This window comes from Gavialis gangeticus, unplaced genomic scaffold (assembly GCF_001723915.1).
Source record: "Gavialis gangeticus isolate Ggan-Ray unplaced genomic scaffold, GavGan_comp1, whole genome shotgun sequence".
In the NCBI taxonomy this organism is placed as follows: domain Eukaryota; kingdom Metazoa; phylum Chordata; order Crocodylia; family Gavialidae; genus Gavialis; species Gavialis gangeticus.
In genome coordinates, this window is record NW_017729007.1 from 10,089,643 (window position 1) to 10,114,316 (window position 24,674).

Sequence of the window (24,674 nt, forward strand, 5' to 3'; positions counted from 1 at the left end):
GCCAAGAGATAGATGGGACACCCTGGGACACAAGGGGGTGGGGAAGGGACAGACCAGCCCAGCCCAAAGAAAAGCAAAGAAAGCCTGGCCTAGAGAGGGACCAGGAAAGAGTGGTACCAGAAGGGCCCAGAATCCCAGGAAGGGCCTGAAAGAGAAGAACACCAGAAGGGTCCAGAGGCCTAGAGAGTGGCTAGGAGAGTGGGCTTAGAAGGGTCCAGAAACCAGACAGCATCCAAGAGAAAATGAGGCCAAGGGTCTGAGGACCCAGAGAAGGGATCAGTGAGAGACTAAGGGGTTGGCAAGCCCAGGGTGGGACCAAGTGAAAGACTGAGGGGTCTAGCAGCCCAGAGAAAGGCTTGAGTGAGAGACCGAGGGATCTGAGGGCCTGGTGAGGCCTGAGGGAAAGACCAAGGGGCCTGGCAGCCCAAGGATGGGTTAAGTGAGAGGCTGGGGCATCTGAGGGGCCAGAGAGGGGCTCATTATGAGACAAAGGGGTCTGGCAGCTCAGGGAGGGGCTGAGTGGGAGACCGCGGGGTCTGAGGGCCCAGAGTGGAGCTGTGTGTGTAATGAGAGACCATCATTGAGGATGACATCTGCGAGGTTTGGGGTGTGGTGTAGTTGCAGAATGGAGCCACGCAATTAGCCCGTAAGGTTTGGATCACATGGTCATTCAGTTAAGGCCAAGGCAGTCTCCTGCATTTTACATCAAGACTTGGTGGGCAAGAAGGGCAGACTGACTGCCCATAGAACAGGGTACAGGAAAATGTTTGGCCTCCAGGTGTGCTATATGGCCAACCCTGGAGATGGTACCCTGTGACACAGTCAGCATTCACATAGAAGGCAGATGTAACTTGTGTGAGGTGGGAATCTTTTTCCACAACACAGAATTTAGCACACACTAAGAGACAGAGAACAAAGAGTAGGAAGAAACAGTGAATTTTCAACATTGGAAAAGGTTAATAGTGATGCCCCAAGGAATGCCAATCAGAGTGAGATTGTTCAATATATTTATTAGCAGTCTAGAAAATGCCATGAGCACTCAACTAGCAAAATTGAAGACAGCAAAAAATTTAGCGTATTCAAGAGTTCAAAAGAGCAGGAAATGGCAAAATGTGCTCACAAAGCTTGGCAAATGGGCACATGATGGCAGAGGAAATTCACTGTTGACAAATGCAACCTAGTATACATTGGCAGGAATAACTGGAATTATTCATAAACATTGCTGAGTCCTAAATTCTCTGTAGCTGTTCATTAAAATTCTTGAATGTCATTGTGGATTGAAATCATTTGCTCATTCCTCAGCAGCCATCAAAAAGCTAAGAAAGTGTTATAAAGTATAAGGGATGGGACATAAAACAAAAATGAGATTATAACAGCATTATATAAATCAATGGTACAACCTCACTTTGAATTTGGTTCAATTCTGGTCACCTCATCTCAAAAGATGTGTGATGAAATATAAGGGGTTGAATGGCTGATGAATAAAATGCAAGTCCTACAGAAGCTGTTTGAGTAGAGCCTTGAAAGGATAAGACAGTTTATTTTAGAGTGGACAGAGACACACAAGAATGTCATAAAGAAGCTAAGTCTGGAGCTCTGTGCAATGACTCTCCCGTCATTAACCGTCTCTAGTCATACAAATGAAAGAGCACTTGCACTGAATATGATTAAAACGGATAAAATTAAGTAAAATAGTAATTTCAGGGAATAAGTAAACCAACCACCAACACTCGAAATTAGAAAAAGACATGGCCCAATGGGCAGATTGTTCTGTAACTGTTAAATACTTTAATTCTTATAGCTCCCTCTTTCATATAGTTGTGTTCACCGTTAGAGACAAGAACCTAATCTAGATATTTCAATTCAGTATGAACCGCAGCATGTTTGTAAAATGTTCCTGCATTCAATATATGAGGATAAATACTGAATGCTAAAATACAATTCCTATGAGTATGTACTAGAGTAAGTACTAGTAAGTACTTCTCTAATGACTAAGTACTAGAACAACTGCCTTAATCATGAGGCCTTGGCTTGATTATAATGGATAAAAGGCAAGTATTTCCTTAATTTGACCATGGCATTGGCTAGAAAGACAAATTCCTTCCTTGCTCTAGGGTTGTTGGTTGTAGCTGTGTTGGTCTAAGGATGTAGGTAGACAAGGTTCTTTGGGTAGATGTGATAACTTTTATTAAACCAATTAAATAGTTGAAAAGATTGTTCTTTGCAAGCTTTCAGGCACTAACACCCTTCTTCAGGTATATGGAGAGTCTGGTATTGTTTTGTTTGCTCTCCTGGGTAGAATAGATACCAATATACAAAATACAGGTCTCTGAAAATGCAAGTGCATGAAAATGAGGATCAGAGGGAATGGGAGACAATAGCTGTGAGACAGGTAAGTGGGAGAAAGGGAGGGAATGTTGACCTGGTGATAGACTGTAGCTGGTTAAATACAGACAGGTTACCTAGAGTTATCAGATGTTAGGCAGGTTATAATGTGCTATAAATCCAATGTCTATATTTAGTCCATGATTTTTGTATCCAGTAGATTTATGAAGTGAAGTTTGTAGGCTTATCTACTAAAGGTGTTTTGCAAATTCGTTTTGAGGATTAGGACAGAGATTGGAGAGAGAGAGGTTGTCTTGTGAGAAGTGTGCACCCACAAGTAATTGGGTATTTTTGTCTTTGATAGATTTTCAGTACGTGTTCATCCTGTTATGCAGTTGTTGTTTGTTTTCTTCTACATCAGGGCATTTAGTACACTGGCTGAGATATATAATGTTTCTGGAGCTGCAGGTGTAAGATCCAGTAATGGTGATAGTTCTGTTGTGGGGTGTAGTTATTGTGGTAGTGGTAGAGATGTGTTGGCAGGTTTTACATGTTATGCCCCGGCATGGTCTGGATCCATTCAGTGTATTTTGGACCATAGGAAGTTTGCTTCTGGTGATATGGCTGGCAAGATTTGGTTCTTGTTTAAAGGCTGGGATGGGTGGTTCTGGAAGAATCTCTTTAAGAACTGGGTCTTCTTCTAGTATGGGTTGCAACTGTTTGTGGATTTTCGGTATAGGTTTCATGGAAGGATGGTATGTCATAACTAATGATGTGCGATTCATGGGGATTTTCTCTTTGTACTATAGCAATTCTTCACATGGTATCTAGGTGGCTCTTTCTATCTGTCTGGAGAAGTGTCCTTGTTGAGTGAAAGCCCTTTTGATATTTGCAAGGTGATGATTATGAGTATTCTTCTCAGTGCAAATTTGGTGATATCAGAGGGCTTGCCTGTATATTACAGCTTTCTTTGTGTGTTTTGGGTGATTGCTGATTCTGTGAAGATATGTATGTTGGTCCATGGGTTTCTTTTATATGCTGGTTTGTATTTTACCATTCTGGATATTGATCATAGTGTCTAAAGAGGAAATGTTGGTACTGGAGTATTCTAGAGATAGTCTGATGGAGGGGTGATCGTTATTGAATTTTTGATGGAACTTAATCAGAGACTTCAGATTTTTGGTCCAAATGATGAAGATGTCATCTATATATCTTAGGTATAGCATGGGTTTGATGGTGCAGTTCTTGAGTAACTCTACTTCCAGGTAACCTGTCTGCATTTTATAAGCTACATTCTATCACAAAGTCAACAATTCCTGTTCCCCCCCACCCAACCTACTTGTCTCACACCTACTGTCTCCCATTCCCTCTGATCCTCACTGCCATGCCTTTGCATGTTCACAGACCTGCATTTTGCATATTGGGTTCTATTCTACCCAGGAGAGCACACAAAACACCACCAGACTCTCCCTATGCCTGAAGAAGGATGTGTGCACCCAAAATAGAACATACTATATCCAGGGTATTTCTACATGTGGCATTAATGCACAGACATAAACCGGGGAGCTTGTTGATTCACAGTTTGTTCCCAGGAAGCTCCCAGGTGCACAGTTTACACATGTGCCCAAACCACAGCATATTGAGCCGGGTCAGAGCAGCTTCAGCTGTCAGGGGATTCAGGGGGTTAGCCTGCCAGCCCAGGGCTGCTCTGACCACACTCAACATGCTGCAGAGGGGCTGGCTGGACCGTGAGAGTGCTTCAGTAGAGGGCTGGCCAGCAAGCAGCCCCAACACTAAAGCAGCTTTGTGCCCCAGCCAGCTAGCTCAGTGTCTACACATGTGCTGCTGCAGAATAAAAAACTCAGCAGCAAAGTAGCATATATATTTACAAGTTCTAACCTGCTGAGGAGTTTATTAATAGGGGTGCATGTGTGGATGCTGAGGGCACCTATACACAAGAGCGGAGGCTACTCCAACATGCTGCAATTCCAGTGCATCGAGTCAAGTCTGCAGGGGCAATTCCCATGTTCCAACAGCCTCCTGCATCTCATGTATCAGTGTCCCAACACTTAAAAATGGAGGTGAGGACACTTGAACTACGGCTCATCAAATAAGTGCCCCACCACCATTTTTAGGTGCAGGGATGCTAAGACAGATAACATGGCAGAGCTTTAATTAGAGCAGCTCTTAGAGCCGATCTAATTAAAGTGCCACGTCGCCCACCCCCAGAGCATGCGTAAAGGTGCCCTGAAATGTTTACTGAACAGTTAATTATTCAACTGTGTAGTAAATGTCTCATGTAGATGCATTCACAGAGAATGAATCTAGACTCCAAGTGATGATGAGAAATGCATCATATCCTTTAGTAAGTTGCTCCAGTGGTTAATTACCTTTAATATTAAAAATGTACATCTTATTTCTTGTTGTAGTCGATTTTATGTTTGAGCCAATGATTTCAGTTTCTAGCCTGATTCTTGTAATACTAAACCTTTGCTACATTAAAGTCTGTGCATTTGGTAAACCATATAATGAGCACACAGATATTCAGTATTAAATACCATTTACTGTATTTCAACAAAACCACACTTTTGATCTAATAGCACTGCTTCCTTAAAATTAGCATTAACACACGTTTAATTTAATTCAATTCCTATCTCTAAATTTAAAAATCATGAACTAGGTAACATGGATACGTTATAATGCTGTACCAACAAAATATTGCATTTAAAGTACTCCTAAAATAAATGTTTGCTTTTCTGAGCACTCGTCTCCATATTTGAATTTGCATTAGTTATTCCCATGGTATTGCCTGGTGTTCAAGTGAATTGAAAAACTGTTGACTCCATTCTGCAAATCTTATATACTTAACTTATTCACAAGAGTCATGACAGCAACTGTCCTACTTACATGAGAAAAATTTTAAAAATGGCCAAGTGGTTGCAGTAATGGGAATCTATACATTATAGTTATCACTTAGTATTTGTTGCAGTATCTTCTATGGCCACAACCAAGTTAAGCTTCACTATGTTACAATATACAAACATAAAAACACCTTGCTCCACTAAGCTTATTTGGCATATAAGTTCTGCTTACTACTTTTAAAGTCTTCAAAGTAGTTTGTAATATATGAAACTGGGTCCCAACCCAATGCAGGACAGAAAAGATTGGCTGTCCCTATTGTCTACTGATTGCTTGGCCAATGCAAAAAGAATTGGTGATCTCAGTTTTAAGCACTGTCTGAATATTAAATATGCATGAACACTAAGTGCATGATTCAGGGAAACACTTAGGCATGTGCTTCAGTTGAACCATGTTCAGGAAAATACCTAAATGTGTGCTTAACTGCAAGTCCATGTTAAAGGCCCTTTGTATGTGCTTTGCTGAACAGAGATATTTTCAGAAATTAAGGTTAACTTTGTTTTCTCTCCCCAGGTATAAACAGGAATAAGTCACAGTGGTGGATAAATAGGGATGAGGGAGCTTGCACAGCTGATACCTTTTTGGTATACATTTTGTGAAGAAACACACAAATTAAGTCTCTAAGAGTCTTAAGTCTCTATTCAGGCAGCTTTCATGAACACTCAATTCAATTCAAAATTATTAATGTAAACACAGTTTTCAAATATGCAAGGATGCAATATTTTCTTTGGGTTGAGAACCCAGAAGCAACATTATTATCAGTAAACTTCTAAAGCAGCATCCTTAGATCTCACTTATTATTGGTGAGCCATTTATCTTCTCCTGTATTTATTTTAAAATGATATTATTGCATAATTAGAAATATATTAAGTTGGCTGGAAAGAATTAAGAAGTTTAAAATAAATATAACTTTCAAGACTGAGAATATGTGCTTGTCTGCAAATATGTCTGCAGAAGAGAAGACCAAGGCGGGATTTGATAACAGCCTTTAACTACCTGAAGAGTGGTTCCAAAGAGCATGGAACTAAACTGTTCTCAGTGGTGACAGATAACAGAACAAGGAGCAATGGTCTCAAGTTGCAGCAAGGGAGGTTTAGGTTGGATATTAGGTAAAACTTTCTCACTAGGAAGGTGGTGAAGCACTGGGACAGATTACCTAGAGGGGTGGTGAAATCTCCATCCTCAGAGGTTTTTAAGGTCCAGCTTGATAAAGCCCTGGCTGGAATGATCTAGTTGGGGATGGTCCTGCTTTGAGCAGGGGGTTGGACTAAATGACCTCCTGAGGTCCCTTCCAAACCTAATTTTCTATGATTCTATGTCCTTGGATTAAATATTCAAGGAGATGTCCTTTTTGTGTCCCATTTTTAGGAGGTCTGGGATTGGTTACATTGCCTTCACCACTAATATTACATTTTTCTCTTTTAAGGAGGTATAAAACCAAAGTTGAACAAAGTCCTGTCCACTCACAGCTTGCATTATAGATATCAGGGACTGTACATACAAAAGAACTTCTAGACAGGCTCTTCTTACGTTGCATTTTTCCAAATCCAAACTCTCTATACGGTCCAAAAAGACAGTTTATGTATATCAAATATGTAATATAATACTGGAATGGACTAATAAGAGAAAGAAAAAAGGCACCCAAACCAGGAATTGGTAGCAAATGGGTACCTAAATTTGCATTAGTCAGCCTCTACTATCTGGTCATAAACAGTGCCGATAAAAACCCAATTTAGTTGAATACAAAATCCCCTTGTGTATGGTTTTAATAAAGAAGTCATATGACCCTCTAACAATACAATTATTATCAGAAGAAAATTTAAACATAATTGAAACTGCTGATCTTCATATTGATTAGCACATGCAAAAGTAAGAAATAAAAATGGCCCTGTATTTTAAAGCTAAAAAACAAAATGGTGTTTTATCAGACTCCAACAATTGGTAAAAAATATTAAAATATCTTAGGATAATTTTAAAGCATCTGTTATATTAGCACACCCACACAGTCTGATTCTGCAATTTTTCAAACACGTCTTTAAAGCTCTTGTAGCCAGTTGTATAGCGTTAATAAAACTTACATTTTGAAGCATGACATAAGTGTTATCAATAGAGCTCATTCACATAAATATAAAAGTAAAAAACTTACACTTAAATTAAAAGGTTTCCCCCCTTTGTAACAGTGTTGGAGTATTATTACTTGTGAAAAATAATTTAATTGTGTACCATTTTCTAAAGTGAGGAACATCTCTGAGAATAAAGGTTACATTCCACATACTGCATTCTTTCTGTCCTCAAACTGAAGGACTTTTGTTTTCTGGATTTCTTTTATCTCATTATAAATAGAAATTCAAGTAAGCCACTTACCTACAAGATTGCTACCACTATCTTGTAAAAACATTAAATACTTGATATTGATGGTATATCAAGGTAACTGCAGGAAATGAGCATTCATTCAAATAGAAATCAATCTTTTCTTAGTTTGAAACCACCTACTGCAATGGTTTCTAAGGGCACCAAGCATCTTTGGCATGGAAAGAAAGGGCTAAGTTTCTCTGTCCTGTTACCTGAATATAAAATAATTTCACAGATAAGACATCAAGTAGTTTTACAAGCTTTTTGTACCAATTAAAAGGCAAAACAAAAATATTTTCATTCAACCTTGGCTTTTTGTTTTTGCTCTTCAGAGCCGAGTAAGTCTGAGAGATATTAAAGGTAGAAGGTAATGTAGTGCTTTGGGGAAATGTACAATGGAATGATTCACAGCATATCCACAGCTATGTACAAGCATTTGCAAAAACACATGGATGATCCAACAGTTTCCCCTTTTGTAATCCATTCAGTATGGTTAGCTCACCTATATCAAACCATCTTTGAAATAATGTGCACAGAAACTAACATATAATGGAAATCTAGTAAGTATTGTTGCAGACATTCATGAAATATGTAGTTATCATGGCACCATTTTTCATCATAAAACAGGACACCATACAATTTGATCACAGTAGTACCTCTCAGAAGAATCTTATTAACCACACTCTATCAAGACGCAGGAAAGAAAGAAATCCCATAAAAAAATGTACAGAATTCCCATTAAAACTATGGACATGGTCCTCAGCTGAGTTAAGTCAACATGCCTCCACTAATGTCAATGCCATATTACCGCAGCTCTAGTTCTGACCCTACATTCTCTTTCCCTAGCAGGGCATGCTATTTTGTGCTCATGAGTAAAAACAGACAGACTGTGTTGAATGTTTTCATCTTTCCCTAATAATCAGCTACACTTCTCTGATTTTATCATTTTTATCCTCTCCATTAATAGTGTCACACCTGCTGTTGTGGTTCAGTAGGAGATTCCTTCTCTGGCACAAGAGAGACCTCAGTTCAGTTCCTGGGTGTGCATATAACTACATCCATTGAGACACTAATGTTTAGATTCTGTCTGACCTTTGGATTCTGTCTCAATGGTCTTTGGGGGGGATGAAAAGTCTGAGCAGCCTCTACTCCTCCATATTCCTACCTAGGTGAATGCATCAAAAGTCCCAGTGACTTCTCATGCAATACCTTGATCCAGAAGGATGGATGGTTTCCTACTATTAATAGTGTGCCATAAGAGACAACCATTTTCCAGTAGGGCTTATGTTGCTGTTTTGTCAGTTACTGATGATGATAGAATCTGTCCCCCAATCAGTCATATACTGTTAAGGAATGTGATTAGTTTTGAAATAAAAATAATGCACTAAGCTAAGCAAGTAGCCTGACCCAAAAGAGATTACTTCTAATCAATCAAACCGAACACTGCCAAATCCTGAAAACGGAAAAGTTCCCACACTTCTATTCCTGGTGGTAATTCCACTGTGATGGTATGATGAAATGAAGCAGTAAAAATAAGCTGATTAGAAATTTACTAAACAGCCTCTGGGCATAAAGAACGGATGGTAAGCAAAGACAGGAAATTTACTCTACTTGACCATTTAAATGGGGTCTTCTTATGTTTCTTTTTGAAGTTCCTTTGAACATGCCAAGGATTTCTTGAACATTGTAATTTTATATTAAATGGTATATTATGGTACAATGGTATATTATTTTATACCATTCTTGTGGCAAATATACCGACATAAAACACCATACCCAATCACCTACAAACTTTCTAATAGGAACTAGAAGACTATAAATCTACCATGGTGTCCTCTACACAGAGTCAGAATTCCTACCATTTCTTCTTTCCATTACATTTTTTGCATTGTAAAATATTTAATTTTCAACTATGCTCTGTACTAGACATGATCTTTGTCATTAAAATGAGAGGTGATTTGAATACCTAACACATTCCGTGGCATATTAATATGGTACGACTTTGATCTTTTCAGTGTTCTACATTTCATTAGAGAACCAATTTCTTCTGGAGTTGGTGAGCAAGGAGCAGAAACTGAATAGTTGGCCAATCAAACTGTAAATTATTGAAAGAGTCCAATGAGTGATAAGCATTCATTTTTGTAATCCAACAGATAAGCAAGGCTCTGAAATTATTTTCTATTTTAAAAGGATAATAAAAAACAATTCACCAGAAACAACACTGCATTCTGTTCTTATTCTGCCACTGACCGCCAGATTTAGGAAAACTTTTTCTAATTTATTGTTTGAAAACTGTGATCTCACATATCCTCTTAGTTGGTAATTTTTTTCAATGAGGAAAGCAAGCTTTTGTCTCACTTGGTTTCCACAAATGAATTATTTTCCACTACAATGCTGTTATCTTATTACTATTAAACTTGTCCTTACTTCCAATTTGCCCATTGTTGTTATTTACTTATCTTAAATTACACTGTAAATTATTGCAGGCAGGATTTGTTTTAGCCTATGCAGTTTTATGTCAACCAGCACAAGGGGTCCTGTTCCTGATAATCATCACCATCGCTATCACCATCGCTATGGTGATAATGTGATAAGTAACAAGAAAGCCACCCATGAGATTGGGTGATTTTTTTTTATATACCCAGATAATGGGTTCTACTGATTATATGGTAATTAAATCTTTAATTTAACAAAACAAAGTTTCTAGCCCTAATGAGGTGAAAGTAAAAACACAAATACCAAGACAACAAAATGTGTTCTTTTTAAAATCTCTTCCTTTTAGGCCAGTACCATGTTTCTTGAGACCCCAGCTCAGTGCTTAGGGTTCACAATATTGTAAATTTCCTGACAGATATCAGTACATACTAGATTGATCTAATCTTGAAATGTCAGTTTGATCATGACACCATTAATACAGCCTAATACCATTTGCATTAATAGGACCACACAACTGTTAGTGTTGGACTGATCCATCTTATTCTCATATTTGTGAAACAGGGCGTGAATAGGATTGGGTGACTATTCTAATCATCTACTTTCAGAGGTTAATAGTACCAGCTGGGTTGCAGATGGTTCCAAGTAAAAATGATTTTTCAGCCAATAGACTCCAAATAAGAGTCCTGGCTAGACACTAAAACTTAACAGAAGGACCCCTGGCCTTCACCTTTCCATGGATCACGTTCACAGATTTTTTCAAGTATACAGATGGCCTTCAACATATGGAAGCATGATGAAAATATGAGCCATAGAACCAGTTATACAAGTAATGCTGGCTGAAAGTTAATGGAATTTATGCCACATAGGAAATTGAGAGTTCATAATTTTGCTCATTCCAAATCAAGACCAAAAATTGAAAGCTTAAATTTTTCATGAAATAAAATATTTTCTTTTGTACTTATCTAAAAGTTTTTTCATAAGGTCAAAATGTTTTTTTTCAAATTTATTATTCTGAAATTTATATTAATAAACATTTAATAACTAGTTTTAAATGTTTATAGTCTATTACATTAAAATATAACAATTTAAAACAAATACAATAAACAAAATATTTCAATATTATTGGATTTTTTTAATTTTCCTCAAATATGTCAACAAAATCAGTAAGGTGTTGTAATACAATTTGATGTAATCAAATCAGCATTATTCTAAACTCAATGGACTGTGACATATTTTTCCAATTCTTATTCTACATTCTGAATATGTAAGATAGACAAGAGCGTTTTTCCCTACTCCACCAGCTCATCCCTGAAGTTTTGATCACAATCTTTAAATGTATCAAATAGTAAATAGCCTAGTAAATATGAATTAGCTTCACTTGATTATAGAAAAGTGTTGTGTCTATTGTGCAGACAAAATCTTGGACTGAGATAGATTTGTATTCTTGGTGAACTGTACCTAGCTACATCTTGAATGGAAAAATGTAAAGTCATGTCTTCTATATTAATATTCCTTGTTTTTTTTCATACTGAAGTTTCTGAAGCATTTGGGGAATTGCAACCTCCATCGTGTGAGGAGGGCTGGAAAGGATCTCATAAAATCAGCTAGTCCAGCCCCCTGCTCAGGGCAGAATCATCCTGGACTAAACCATCCCAAGCAAGTGTCTGTCTAACCTGTTCTTGAAAACTTCCAAGAACAGAGATTCCAAAATGTCTTGACCACCCTCATAATCAGAAAGTTTCTCCTAATCTCCATACCTAAGTTACCCCTGCTGTAGCTTGAGGCCCTGACTCCTAGTATTGTTTCCTACAAACATAGAGAAAAAGCACATCTCCATCTTCTCTGTAATCAAAATGGTATTTGAAGGTTATCAAACCCCCACCTTAGTCTTCTCTTCTGCAGAATAAATAACCCTAGCTAGTTCAGCCTTTCCTCATAAGTCTTGTCGCATGGGCCCCTAATCATTTTTGTTACTTTGTGGTGGGCTCCTTCAAACTGTCCACATACTTCTTGAAGTTGGGGGCCCAACACAGGACACATACTCCAGATGAGACCTGACCATTGCTGGATAGAGTGGAGGAATCACTGGCCTTGATTTGCCAGTGACATTCCTGTTAATACAACCCAGCATGCTGTTAGCTTTTTATGCAACAAGAGTACACTGTGGGCTCAAATTCAGCTTATGGTGCCACTGTAACTTCCCGGTCCTTCTCTGCAGTACTGCAGCCTAGCTAGTTGTTCCCCAGTCTGTACTGATGTATGCAATTATTCTGTCCCAAATGCAGGACTTTGCACTCGTCCTTGTTGAATCTCATCTGATTGATTGCAGACCATTTCTCCAGCTTAGTCAGGTCATTCTGGTTCCTAACCCTACTCTCTGGAGCATCTGCAAATCCACCCAACTTGGTGTCATCTGCAAATTTGCTAACAGTGTGTTTGTTCCCATCATCCAAATCATTAATGGTATAATCATTAGTGGGATCGTGATAATATTCCTACAGGCTCTGGAAGACATGAGAAGTTATGCTTGAGTTATTTTCTATTATTCTGTCTGAAAAAAATTCACAAAGCAGTATTAGGTGATGGATCATCAGCCATGAGGGCTCTTCCATGTAGAAGTCCTCCTCCATTTTCAGCTGCACGTGGAAGCCTGTTTTGCAGCAGTGGCAAATCATGCTTTTCCTATTTGCTAGTGCTTAGTGTGATGTTTGCAGTATTTTCTTGTGCATTCTTGGCAGTCATCCATATCCTAGTCACCTCCAGATCAGATAATTGTAATCCCCCCTACTTCAGCTGCCATATAAAGACCACATGGAAACTTCAGAAATTACTGAAAGGAAGCAACTTATTAATTGGCAGGTCTCACATGGAACATTAAACAGGTTGCATAAATGCATGGGATCCATGGGACCCTACATTCAATTAAAGTGGCTGTGTTTTTAAGACATTCTACGTATCTGAGTGATATTTCCTTTTATCCCTTATCTAAATGTTTGAGACCAGATGACGGTCTCCAGACCATGCTGCAAATCCAATAAATAAAAAGTCCAGGCTTTTTATGGGGAAGGCTTGTGGGATTGTTTGAGAATTTTGTAAATTAAAGGTTACATTATTTGTGCTAGTTAACTTTGGTTCAGTTGCTGAAAGATCAATTCATCCCTCCTTCAAATCACCTATGGCTCTCTTCCTTCATTCCTTGGAGTCTAAAATCTATTGTTCCTGAAAAATAGCCAGTTTTTCAGACCAGAAATAACTACTGGACTGTGAGGAAAGATCCACCTGACTTCTTATAATATTACCTATATGTATATAGCACATTTCATCCTGAAATAAAAACCCATTAGGATATGCCTTTGTGCTTGATAAGAATTTTTTTTTCTAACATCTTGATTAAAAAGTCCATTAATTAGATTTGTCATGACTAGACTTTGGGGGTTATAGGATCACAATTGTCCAAAAAATAACCCAATCAGGTCCCCTCTACATCTGGCCACAGTCAAATGCAATTTATTTTAAAAACCTGCTAATATAAGTTTTGATCTTAAACAATTATATTAAATGCCATTTATGAAGTCTGCATACCCTCTAATTTATTAGAGAGCTTCCCCTTTCCAAAGTGAGTAAAATCTTTTTTGCATTTTTTGCTTTTGTGAGGAATTCTCCTTCCTAAATTAGTACTGAAGTGTCACCTTGACAGACCCACGAACAGAAAAATCATTCATAATATAGTCTGTTTCTCTCAAGAGTAGACAGTCTAGGTCATGCAGCTGCAGGATCTCCAATTATTCCACATAGGCCCAGACAGTGTTTAGTGATGCTCAAACTTTAGTAACCTGTCTGCTATAAATATAAAAAATGATAAATGTACACTTACCAATTTCTCTTGAGATCTGAGTAAATGCTTCTACACCGCTCTCTCCATAGTTTCCCTCTGAAGCCAGGGTCAACACATAGTTCCATCCAAGTGCTGTCACGATATCAACCATGGCCTGGGCTTGATATGAGTCTGGTGGAACCACTCGGGAAAAAAAGTCATACCTGGTGTTATCACTTAGTTCTGGAGCTGTGGATGCATAGCTGATTTGAGGTATCTGCAAACAAAATAAGTAATTTAGGTCAATCTAAAATAATTTTCAACTACATACTTGAGTATCTAAAGGGCTTAAAATAGCTTATGCACTGAAGATGCACAGAACTGAGCATCTTGTTTTAATTAAACCAACTGATCAGTATTTTAGATACTGTAAAATGTCAGTCAAGTTTCATTAATATTTTTTACAACAGATAATGAATTCTGCTTTTCCCCATATGTCACGACTCCTAACATAAGAACAACATTCTTAAAAAAAAAAAAATTCCCCATTCTAAAACCCAATGCACAAGTGAAGGCAAAGAACTCACACTATTCACAGATCAAGGGGGAAATGTCATATTTTAGAATAAATGTCACACTTTACAAAAGGTTAATTCTTAAAAGTCAGACTTACTGCTAATCAAGGAAATGTAAGGATTTTATGTCCTATTTCACAATGTTTGCCTCTTTTACATTTCATTCTGATTTGTCATGATTTAACATGCTATTTCATTATTTGGGTTATGCAGAAATATCCTTAAAGCAGTGATATTGGCTATATACCACATATAGTTAGAATCTTAGTGAATTCATATAATCTGTCATAATACTTATTTTGCATGCTAAAGGCAAAGAAAAATGGTTAAATGACATGCCTATACTTGTTAAAAAACAAAATTACAATTTTCAAGACATGTTTCTATTGCTTTTATGTTCCTAATAAAGTCTCAAAATTAATAATATGGTGTGGTTCAATCAAAACTTTGTTTCCTGAAATAAAGTTTGGGACAGTTAAGAAGATGGCGGCAAGTAACATAGTATCAATTTATATAAAGAATAAACCTGAAAAATAAAATTAAAATGTATTATTAATTCTAATGGGTCTGATTTGAAAATGGACTAGATAATCACTAGCTACCTGTGAAAAGTTACTTCAAAATATGTTTGAGCATATGCAGAATGTCAACTAATTGCATGAAAATTATGTTCTAAGGATTTCTGAGGTGTTATTAATTTGACAGAGGAGCAAAGGATGGTCTCAAAGTCTTTTGTCTTAGTCATATAAACATAGAATTATTGGAAAATAGGACTGAAAGGGACCTCAGGAAGTAATTTAATCCAAGCTCCTGCCAAAGGCAGAAACATCCCTGCTCAAAGCCTGTCTAAAACAAATGTAACTTAAAAAAATCTAGACTCTTATTCCAGCTTCATCAGTGACTTTTGGTAAATTACTACATCCCTTCTTACTTCAGTTCTTTCTTCTTTTTTTATGGCCTAGATTAAAAGTCAGGTTACTACCGGGGGGGGGGGGGGGGGGGGGGGGGGGGGGGGAAGGGGGCACACAGCCATTTAAAAGTGTGTAAGTGGAAAATAAATCTTGAAAGTATAAGATGAAGGTGACCTTTCAAAGAAAATAATACTCCTCACAAAACAAAGCTCCATAAGCTAAACAAATATGTATTTTCTTTCTTTTATAAGGCATGTTCTAAAACCCTTCCAGCACTTCGTGAACCAATATTCAGACAGATAGTGGCTTGTTAACATGCATTATAACCAAATGTCCCCCTTTGCAATTTGTTGTTTGGCCCATGAGAAATTCCATTTTCCCAAGGAATTAAATACACCTTTTTTCACTGGTTCTCTCCTTTTGGTTCTCATCATGACACTGCAAATAGTCAGGGGAGGTTGCTTTGTTGAACAGTAACAGTAAAGTGATCACTGCATCAAAATCATTACCAACTTGTTCTAGCCCAATGAGGTTTTCTTACAAAAACAAGGAGTAGAACCCATAGAAGTCACTTTCTCAGTTGTGGTGTGACTGAAAAATCCTATAGACATGTTTTGTGATCTGTCTGTATGACATACTGAAGAGAGGTTTCAGATCAGAGGAGGTATCTCATATATTATACACTCCCTTACTTAAGCCAATAGAAAATCCAGACAAAAATCCTACTGCTATTACATCTTCCTTTCAACAATGAGTACTTATCTAGTAGTAATAGCCAATGGCATAACAAGTAGAGCTGGCAGCTAGGCAAACCCTGCAGGAGAGCAGGGGGGAGCGCAGGGGCATGCATGGGTTCCAAAAGTGGAGAGCAGGGACAGGGGACCACAGGATCTGAACTCTGTCTGCTTATGGCTTCTCCTGCTTTAAGAGCAAGAGGTGGAGTGGGCACAGCAGCTGGAGACTGTTTAGGAGTTCCCAGAAAGGGTAAGCCACGGGGCTGCTCTTCCTGCCAGAGTACAGACTGCATGGGGTTGAGGGGAGGTTCTGATGCCCCTCCTAACTTGGTGGCCAGGGTGGGTCCCATTTTTGCCCACCTCTAGTTTTGCTACTGGTAATTACAATAAACATAGAAAGAAAATGAAACACAGTGCAATTCATCAGGAGGAAGTTTTAAATGGGACTAATTACCTTTCGTCTTGAACTTAGACTGGCATCAAGGTAAGCAAAAATGCTTCTATTTTCAGTTGTAGACTTTTAGTTCCAGTTTTGCACAGGTGTAAATTACTACTTAAGGCAGTAATTCTCAACCAGAGAATCTTGGGGTGCCCGAACAACTTTATAAGGGTGCTGTGGGATGCTGCACAATATTAGTGAAATGACAGATGATGAGGAAAAAGCTGGAGTATGTAATACCTTTTTTACCTCAGGCTTCACAGGCAAAATCAGCTCCCACACTACTGCACCAGGCAGCACAGTTTGGGGAGAAGGTAAGCAGTCCTCACTAGTGAAAGAACAGGTTAGGGACAATTTAGAAAAGCTGGATTTGTTGAAGTCCATGAGACCAGATGTAATGCATCTAAGGGTGCTGAGGGAGTTGACTGATGTGATTGCAGAGCCACTGGCCATTATCTTTGAAAACTAGTGACAATTGGGAGAGGTCCCAGATGATTGGGAAAGAGCAAATATAGTGCCCCTCTTTAAGAAAAGGAAGGAGGATTCAGGGAACTACAGACCAGACAGCCTCACCTCAGTCCCTGGAAAAATCATGGAGCAGGTCTTCAAGGAATCCATTTCTAAGCACTTGGACGAAAAGAAAGTGATCAGGAGCAGTCAACATGGATTTACCAAAGCGCAAGTAATGCCTGACCAACTGGCTATGTGGATGCAGGGAAAGCAGTGGGCATAATATACCTTGACTTTAGCAAGGCTTTTGATACCATCTTCCACGGCGTTCTTGCAAGCAAGCTAAGGAAGTACAAGTTGGATGAATGGACTGTAAGGTGGATAGAAAGCTGGCTGGATTGTCAGGTCTAGTTTGTATCTAGTGGAGTGCCCTGGGGGCTGGTTCTGGGGTTGTTTTTGATCAATATCATTATTTACGATTTGTAAAATAGGATGGATTCCACCCAAAGCAAGTCTGTGGATGACACCAAGCTGGGGGATATAGTAGATACACTAGAGGGTAGGGCTAGGATTCAGAGTCACCTAAACAAATTGGCGGATTGGGCCAAAAGAAATCTCATGAGGTCCAACAAGGACAACTGCAAAGTCCTGCACTTAGGATAGAACAATCCCATGCACCACTATAGGCTCAGGACCACCTGGTTGGGCAGCAGCTCTGCAGAAAAGTACCTTGGTGTTACAATAGACAATGAGATGGATATGAGTTGACAGTGTGTGAAGTGAAGAGATACCGGAGGCAGAAAATAAGACACTGGGGTTGGAAGGGTGCTTGCAAGCATCTATATCATCACCTAAGCTATACAGAGCCATATGGGGGATCCTTCTTCTCCTGGTGTTTCTGGAGGGGACGAGGAAGGAACAGAGCTCCGCTATAAAGAGAGACTGGAAACAGAGAAGGGAGGAACAATCAGAACTGTAAGTTTCCCAATCCAACAAAGTGAGAGTGGAAACATCTGGGAGCATTCAGGAAGCTGCAAGGAAGGCTCTTCAGGGAGTCAGCTCTAGTGAGAAAGCTGATAGGGAAGAAGCCAAGACAAAGCAGCTTTCAGCACAGCAGCCTAGGACTGAGAAGGGGGTTCCATAAAGACCTAAATAGAAGGACAGAGATAAGTTAACTTTGTTTCCTCCACCTGGGAAGAGGGGAAGAATCCTCCTAGACACAGAGCGATAGTGAAGAGTAACTATCTGCACATAAGCCGGGAGGTTGTTTAAACTCAAGACAGTTCATTTTTCTAAGGCCCTGTTGGAAGCTAACCAAGACTAAGTTAGTGGTGACTTATTTGAGCCATGGGAATGACTCTGACAGGCTCTGGCAGATTATATGGACTATAAGTTAACATCCAGTGGAACGGGAGAGGGTATAGGGGTTGGTGGAGCCCTCCCTGTACTAAGGCGGACATAAGGACCAATTGTGCAAAAAACTACACACCCAAATATTTCTTCTTTCTCCCTTATCAGCAAGTTGTGGCAGGCAAGAGTGTGGGTTTGCAGAATATTGCATCAAGAAGGGTCCTGTCTTCAGCCAGCTGGCTGAAGAGCAACAACTGCCTTAGTAGAAGAAAAGAAAAAAAAAGAAAAGGAAAACCTTACGGAAAAGGTGATAACAATCCGAGACTAATTGACTACCTAAATTGAGGCAAGACTGACATCAATTACACACTAATGTTCAACAGGAATGGACACTGCCAAGAAGGCTAATGGCATACTGAGCTGCATAGGTACAAGTATTGCTAGCAGATCAAGGGAAGTGATTATTCCCTTCTATTCAGCACTGATGAGGCCACATCTGGAATACTGTGTCCAGTTTTGGGGCCCTGACTACAGAAAGGATGTGGACCAATTTGAAAGAGTCCAGCGGAGAGCAACAAAAATGGTTAGGGGTCTGTGGAACATGACTTTTGAGGAGAGGGTGAGGGAACTAAGTTTATTTATTCTGCAGAAGAGGAGACTGAGGGGGAGATTTGATAGCAGCCTTTAACTACCCGAAGGGTGATTTAAAAGAGGATGGAGCTAAACTATTCTTAGTGGTGGCACATGACAGAACAAGGAGCAATGGTCTCAAGTTTCAGCAAGAGAACTTTAGCTTGGATGTTAGGAAAAACTCTCACTAGTAGGGTTGTGAAGCACTGGAACAGATTACCCAGAGAGGCTGTGGAATCTCCATCCTTACAGGTTTTTAAGGCCCTTCTTTGTGCAGAAGGTTGGACTAGATGACCTCCTGAGGTACCTTCCAGTCTTAATTTTCTATGATTCTATGATTAGCACTGTTAGGTGGGCAAATACCTGCACACAATTCACAAGATAAACCAGGAATTACAAACAGGAATCTGTTATCAAAACCATTCTGACCTGTTGGGTCTTCCTGAGCTCTTTTCAGAAAAATTGCTTTATTATTGTCACAGGGCACTAGCGTGTCCTGCTCCTTTTAAGGGCTGGAACTGCTAAGGAGAGAGTCTTAGCAGTCAGTAGGGAGCCCCAGCTGCTGGTTACCAGGGCAGCCAGAATGAGTTAGTTGGGCCACACCTGCCAGCAGTCAGCTGACAAGAAGGGGCAGGGCCTGGCTCATATATAAACCCCAGGGATGAGGCCAGGAAGGTAGTTCCCTGCTAGCAGCCAGAGGGAAAAGAGCCTCCAGGGAGAAAGTGCCCAGTGATGCTGCAACTGCCTGATTTGCTGCACCTAGGGCTCAGGGGGGCTCTATCAGCTCCACAGGTACCCTTGCTTACTAGACATTTAGTGCTAGGGATGAAATCTGATTCTCTTAAAGGGTCAGAGCACACCCATATTTTTGTATTATGTTATAGCCCAGGGGCTTATGTTTTGTTTGCTGTTGTATACCACTGGTGGTTTGGGTGAGGCTATTTGGGGAAGGAGGAGGCCTCAGTGGGGGCCCACTGCAGCGTGGGGACCCCAGTGCCAGAGAGAATGCAGCTTTTGGGGTGCACAGACCCCAGCGCCAGAGAGGTGCAGCAACAGGGCTGCGGAAAGCCCAAAGAGAAGACAAGGGGGCCAATTACAGCAAGGCCTAGACAGGATAACGTTGGTGCCATCTGCAAGGCTTGGGGTAAAGGAGCAGTTGGAGCCATGCATATAGCCCATAAGGGTGGGGTGTCCTGTGACATCTGTTTTGGAATGGGACCCACAACAGGTCTGGGAAGCCATGGGATTCAAGGAAATCCATCAGGACCGTGTCCAATGGGACGTGAAGGCAGCCTCCCTATATCATAAATCCATCAAGACGTGGTGGGTGAGAATAGAGGGTGCACATCGGGCCAAATTGGCACGGTCAATCCTTAGGGGTAACACAGCCATTCTTAGGGAACCCATCCCGTGACAACTATTTTATAGAGTCAAAAAAAGCAAATTAAACTAAGACATTGCATTTTCCTAAAGGTACTTGGAATATAAAAAGATTGGGAACCACTGACTTAAGGTCTAAAGCAAGTGAGAAATACACTTACTTTCTTCACTAAACCATGTAAACAAAAACCAACCTAGATGTTCAGCAGGTGAAAAAAGAAACAAATAAACTAAACAAAAAACCTTTAAAATGCTTTATTGAATTGTTTAGGGATTTTTACAGTTCTTTTATTCCCTACAAATATCTTATTGCTTAGAGGCTTTGAAAAAAAACTCACACTATTTAATATTTGTCCCCGCAAAAGTACCTCTTAGACATTTCTTTAAACTTAGAAGGAGGGTGGAAATAAATTAGCACCTTTACACTCTCCTTCACAGAAGGAAGCTCAGTATTTTTGTACACCTATTTTTTTATTTATATATATATGTATTAGAGGACAGTTGGCTCAGGTGCTTTGGAAAACAGAATTAAAAGTTCTGATTTTTGTGGGCTATTAGACAAGAAAGGAGCTCCAAAAGAATGACATTCTTTTCAAAATACAAAAGATTGTTTGGCGTGCAGACAAGTTGTTAGAATTTACTAGCTCAATAACCCATGAACTATGAATGTATACATTAAACTGTAACAACTTCAGTTATGGACTGTAGGTTTAAAAAACCATATTTTACATGTCCCCAGGTACATTTTTACATGATAGAGCATAATGGTTCCTGAGCAAAAGAACTGTTAAGGTCTATCAATTCAGTAATACGTAGCTTTAATACTCCCCAAATACCATCTGTATTTACATTGTAGATCCTATTGAACTACTGGGATAAAAATCTACTTTTTCCAAGATACCCAAGAGTTTTCTCTCATATTTATTTACTTTCTAATTGTTAAAATTAAACAAAAATATGTTTAAGAACCTTTACACAGCATGTTTGTATAATACATAGTCCTATTAACGGTTCTTTTTTTTCTTAGAAATAAATGAAAAAACAACTGGTGATGTACCTGTACTTAAATCAATTGTAGAGTTTTCATACTAACTGATAACTGCTATGAGGATTCATACTCCTATACTATTTGATTTCATATTTTTTGCTTTCTCTTTCCCTTTTGGACTCTCACAGACCTGTTCTAATACATTATAGGTCAGACATTGGTATCTTATTGAATATATGAGGTAATATTCAGTGTGTTTAAGGGTGACAAAATTAGGAACAAGATCATGTAAATGTTAAGGGTCACCTTTGTTACTGAGCCCAGTGCCCTGCAATTCCAGTTAATCATGTAATAAAAACATCCACAAGAACACTTGCTGGGTCCTGTCCTTCATAAGCATTTAAGTGTAGGCACATACCAAGTGAGCATGTAAGAAAAATAATCTATTTCTAAACACTTGGAGGATAATAAATGATCAGGAATAGTAAGCATGGATTCATCAACAGGAAGCAGGGGCGGGGAAGGGTGCAGTGATGCAGCCACACCACCTTTGATTTCTCCTCCCAGTAGTGAACTGCAGCAAGGTAGAGAGGAGCAGGGACAGAAAGCTGCTTGTAGGAGCTGGAGCTGCAGCTGCCAAGGGGCAGATTAACACTTCCCTGACCCTGAAGCCATCATCAAGTCAAGAGCATTTGATCTTCATTCACCATATAGAACTGTAGTGGCTGGAGAGCCAGGGAAGGGCTAACCCGGCTTCTGGAAGTGACCTGCCCTTCTACAGCATGTCCAGCCCCAACTCCAGTCTTTCTTACTCTACAGCCTCCTTTCCAAAATCTTAGATCCACTATTGGCAGTAAGTCAAGCTTAACAAGGAAGGATTTGATCACAATCTTCAAACACATAAAGATAGGTTATAAAGAGGGTGGCAGCTGACTATTCTCTGTGGTTGCAGGAACAGGATAAGAAGTAACAATCTTAAATTTCATCCAGGAATCTTTAGCTTGGATATTAGGAAGGATTAACTAAGTCTTATGGTGGCTAAGTACTGGAACAGATTGCCTAGAGAGGCTATGGAATCTCTATCCTAGGAAGGTTTTAAGAACTGGGATGATCTAGAAATGGATAAATCTGCCATGGGTGGCAGTTAGAATCAAGGACCTGAGGTCTTCATATATTTTAACGATTCTATGATTAAAGCTCCCCTAACTTGGGCTTTAAAAGATCTATAGCTCTTGATGAACTATTCCTGGAAGTACCAGGTATGCTCACTTCCCATTAGAGTTAATTCAGTGTTACCTAGATTTCACTCACTCTTTGAACTTTAGCTTTAGTACCAGAACATCATTGTTCATTAAGAAGAAATCACTTAAGCTATAGATTGCAATACCTACAAAGCAGCAAGTCATTTAATAGAGAGAAGGTTTCATATATACCTAGATCTGAATGAAACCAAAGACAAAAATTTGCAGACATCTATCTTAGGCCACTGCAAGATGTACTGCTCATAAATAAAGGTTGGCAAGGTTTGTCTTCAAATTAGACTCAGTCCAGTAAAAAGGTCATTGAACAAGGTGCATCTAATTTCTTTTGGTTCTTTTTGAACTCATCACAAGATTTGCTCACATTAAAATAAGCAATCCTGGTAAATTCTTTCAGAAAAGCCAATGTGAGTTAAAAGCTCCCTATTAAAGAGCTGGCTATGATAAGCAACATTTCTATTTTCAGAATCAACTGTCCACAAGATACGATTATCCACCATCCCCTGCAATAGAGCTAAGACCACATCTGTTCCAAATAGCTACCAGAGTTACTGATATAAAATCTGTTTCCTTCAGATGGAAAAGGTAGTCACATGACTACAGAAGTCTTCTCAGAGTGCCAAGAGCAGAATAACAGTGTCTTTTATTATTTGTTTTCCTGCCTTCCCAATAGATTTTCTGACCTTCTGATCTAAGAATATTCCTTGTGGGCTCTTACTGATGGATTAGATATACTTTAGTTCAGGAGCCTGCAACCCTGGCATGCATGCCAGAGCATGGCATATGAAGGCATTTTGTTTGGCACATGCACCTCAGGCAGGATGATAGGGAAGGGGCTGGGGCTGCACTGCTACGAGGATTGCAGCTCCCCCCACCATCTGCCCAGAGAAGCACGTGCACCCACCACTGGCGAAAAGCCAGCAGCAGAGCTCTACGACCCCAGTGCAGGCTTCTCAACTGCCTGCTGCAAGCAGCCCAGCTTCTGTGGCAGGGGCCTTCCTAGAGCCCAGGCTGGCTTTGGCAGGCATCCAGGAAGCTGCAAGCAGCTGAACCAGAGTCTGAGGAACCCCAGCCTAGCTTGTTGCTACTGGCAGGTGCATACGCACCTGGGATGGATGGATGGGGAGTCACAAGGGGCCTGAGCCTTTTTGTGGCAGCACAGCCTGGGCATCTTTCCCACTGTCCACCCGAAGGTGTGTGTGCACCCATCAGTGGCAACAAGCTAGGCTGGGGCTCTGAGGATCCCAGGGCAGTCACTTGCAGGCTCCTAACTGCCTGCCACAGCAGACCTGGGCTCTGGGCAGGCCCCTGCCATCCGTCATGGAGCCCAGGCTGCTTGCAGCAGGTGGCAAGGAAGGGGCCTGGACTGCCACAAGGATTGGGTTCCTCTTGGCTCCCCTGCCATCTGCCCCTGACATGCCAACATCTTCCAAGTAGAGGCTGCAAGTGTTTTTGGTACTCTGCCCAAAATGTTGCCAACCCTTCTTTTAGTTCTTTCCAGCCCTGTCCAGAGCTGTTCATAACGACACTCAGGTCAGATAAAAAAACCTAGGAAACCTGTGACCAGGCCTGAAATGCCTGCCCACTGACCATTGGCACTAGATTTATGACCCAGATACCTTGTTCTGGGTGGACCCAAACCCTCAAACCAACCACAACTCAATGTTATTGATACACAGTGATAGCAGATAAAAATAATGCAGGCAAGGCAAACAATTCTATATCTCACAGTCCTAAGGCTGTCACATAGGGAAGGTACATCTGGCCAGTATGCAATCTTCACCCGGTGGTTCTCTCTTGAACGTCAAATGTCAGCAGCCTGAAGGTCGAGGGCCAGGCCCCATCCCACCCTCCGGCCTGCCCCCATGGGGTGCGCAAGAGGGAATGGTGGTGTGCCCTCTGTCTATGGTGGCCTCAGTTTCCCCCATCAGGGACTCTTTGCTACTCTGAAATCCCTCCTTTTGTATCCTTTTCCTCCTCTGATGACTTCATTCTCAGTGTGGCAGGGACAGGGTCCCAGCCCCTGCTATGCTCCAGTGGTAATGGCCAGGCCAGCCAGGGACTCACCCATCTGGATCCCGCCGTGCAGCATGGCTCTGGCATCTGAGACAA

General features: G+C 40.2%; 1 protein-coding gene across 3 annotated transcripts in view; it reads right to left on the reverse strand.

The window, feature by feature from the left end:
* GRM8 (glutamate metabotropic receptor 8) overlaps nucleotides 1-24,674 on the reverse strand; it is a 716,946-nt gene that overhangs the window by 541,235 nt on the left and 151,037 nt on the right. For all 3 annotated transcript variants that reach the window (XM_019509286.1, XM_019509288.1, XM_019509287.1), the window contains exon 3: nucleotides 13,907-14,123. In XM_019509286.1, the coding sequence (XP_019364831.1) occupies nucleotides 13,907-14,123 (217 nt within the window). The remainder of the gene's footprint in view (nucleotides 1-13,906; nucleotides 14,124-24,674) is intronic.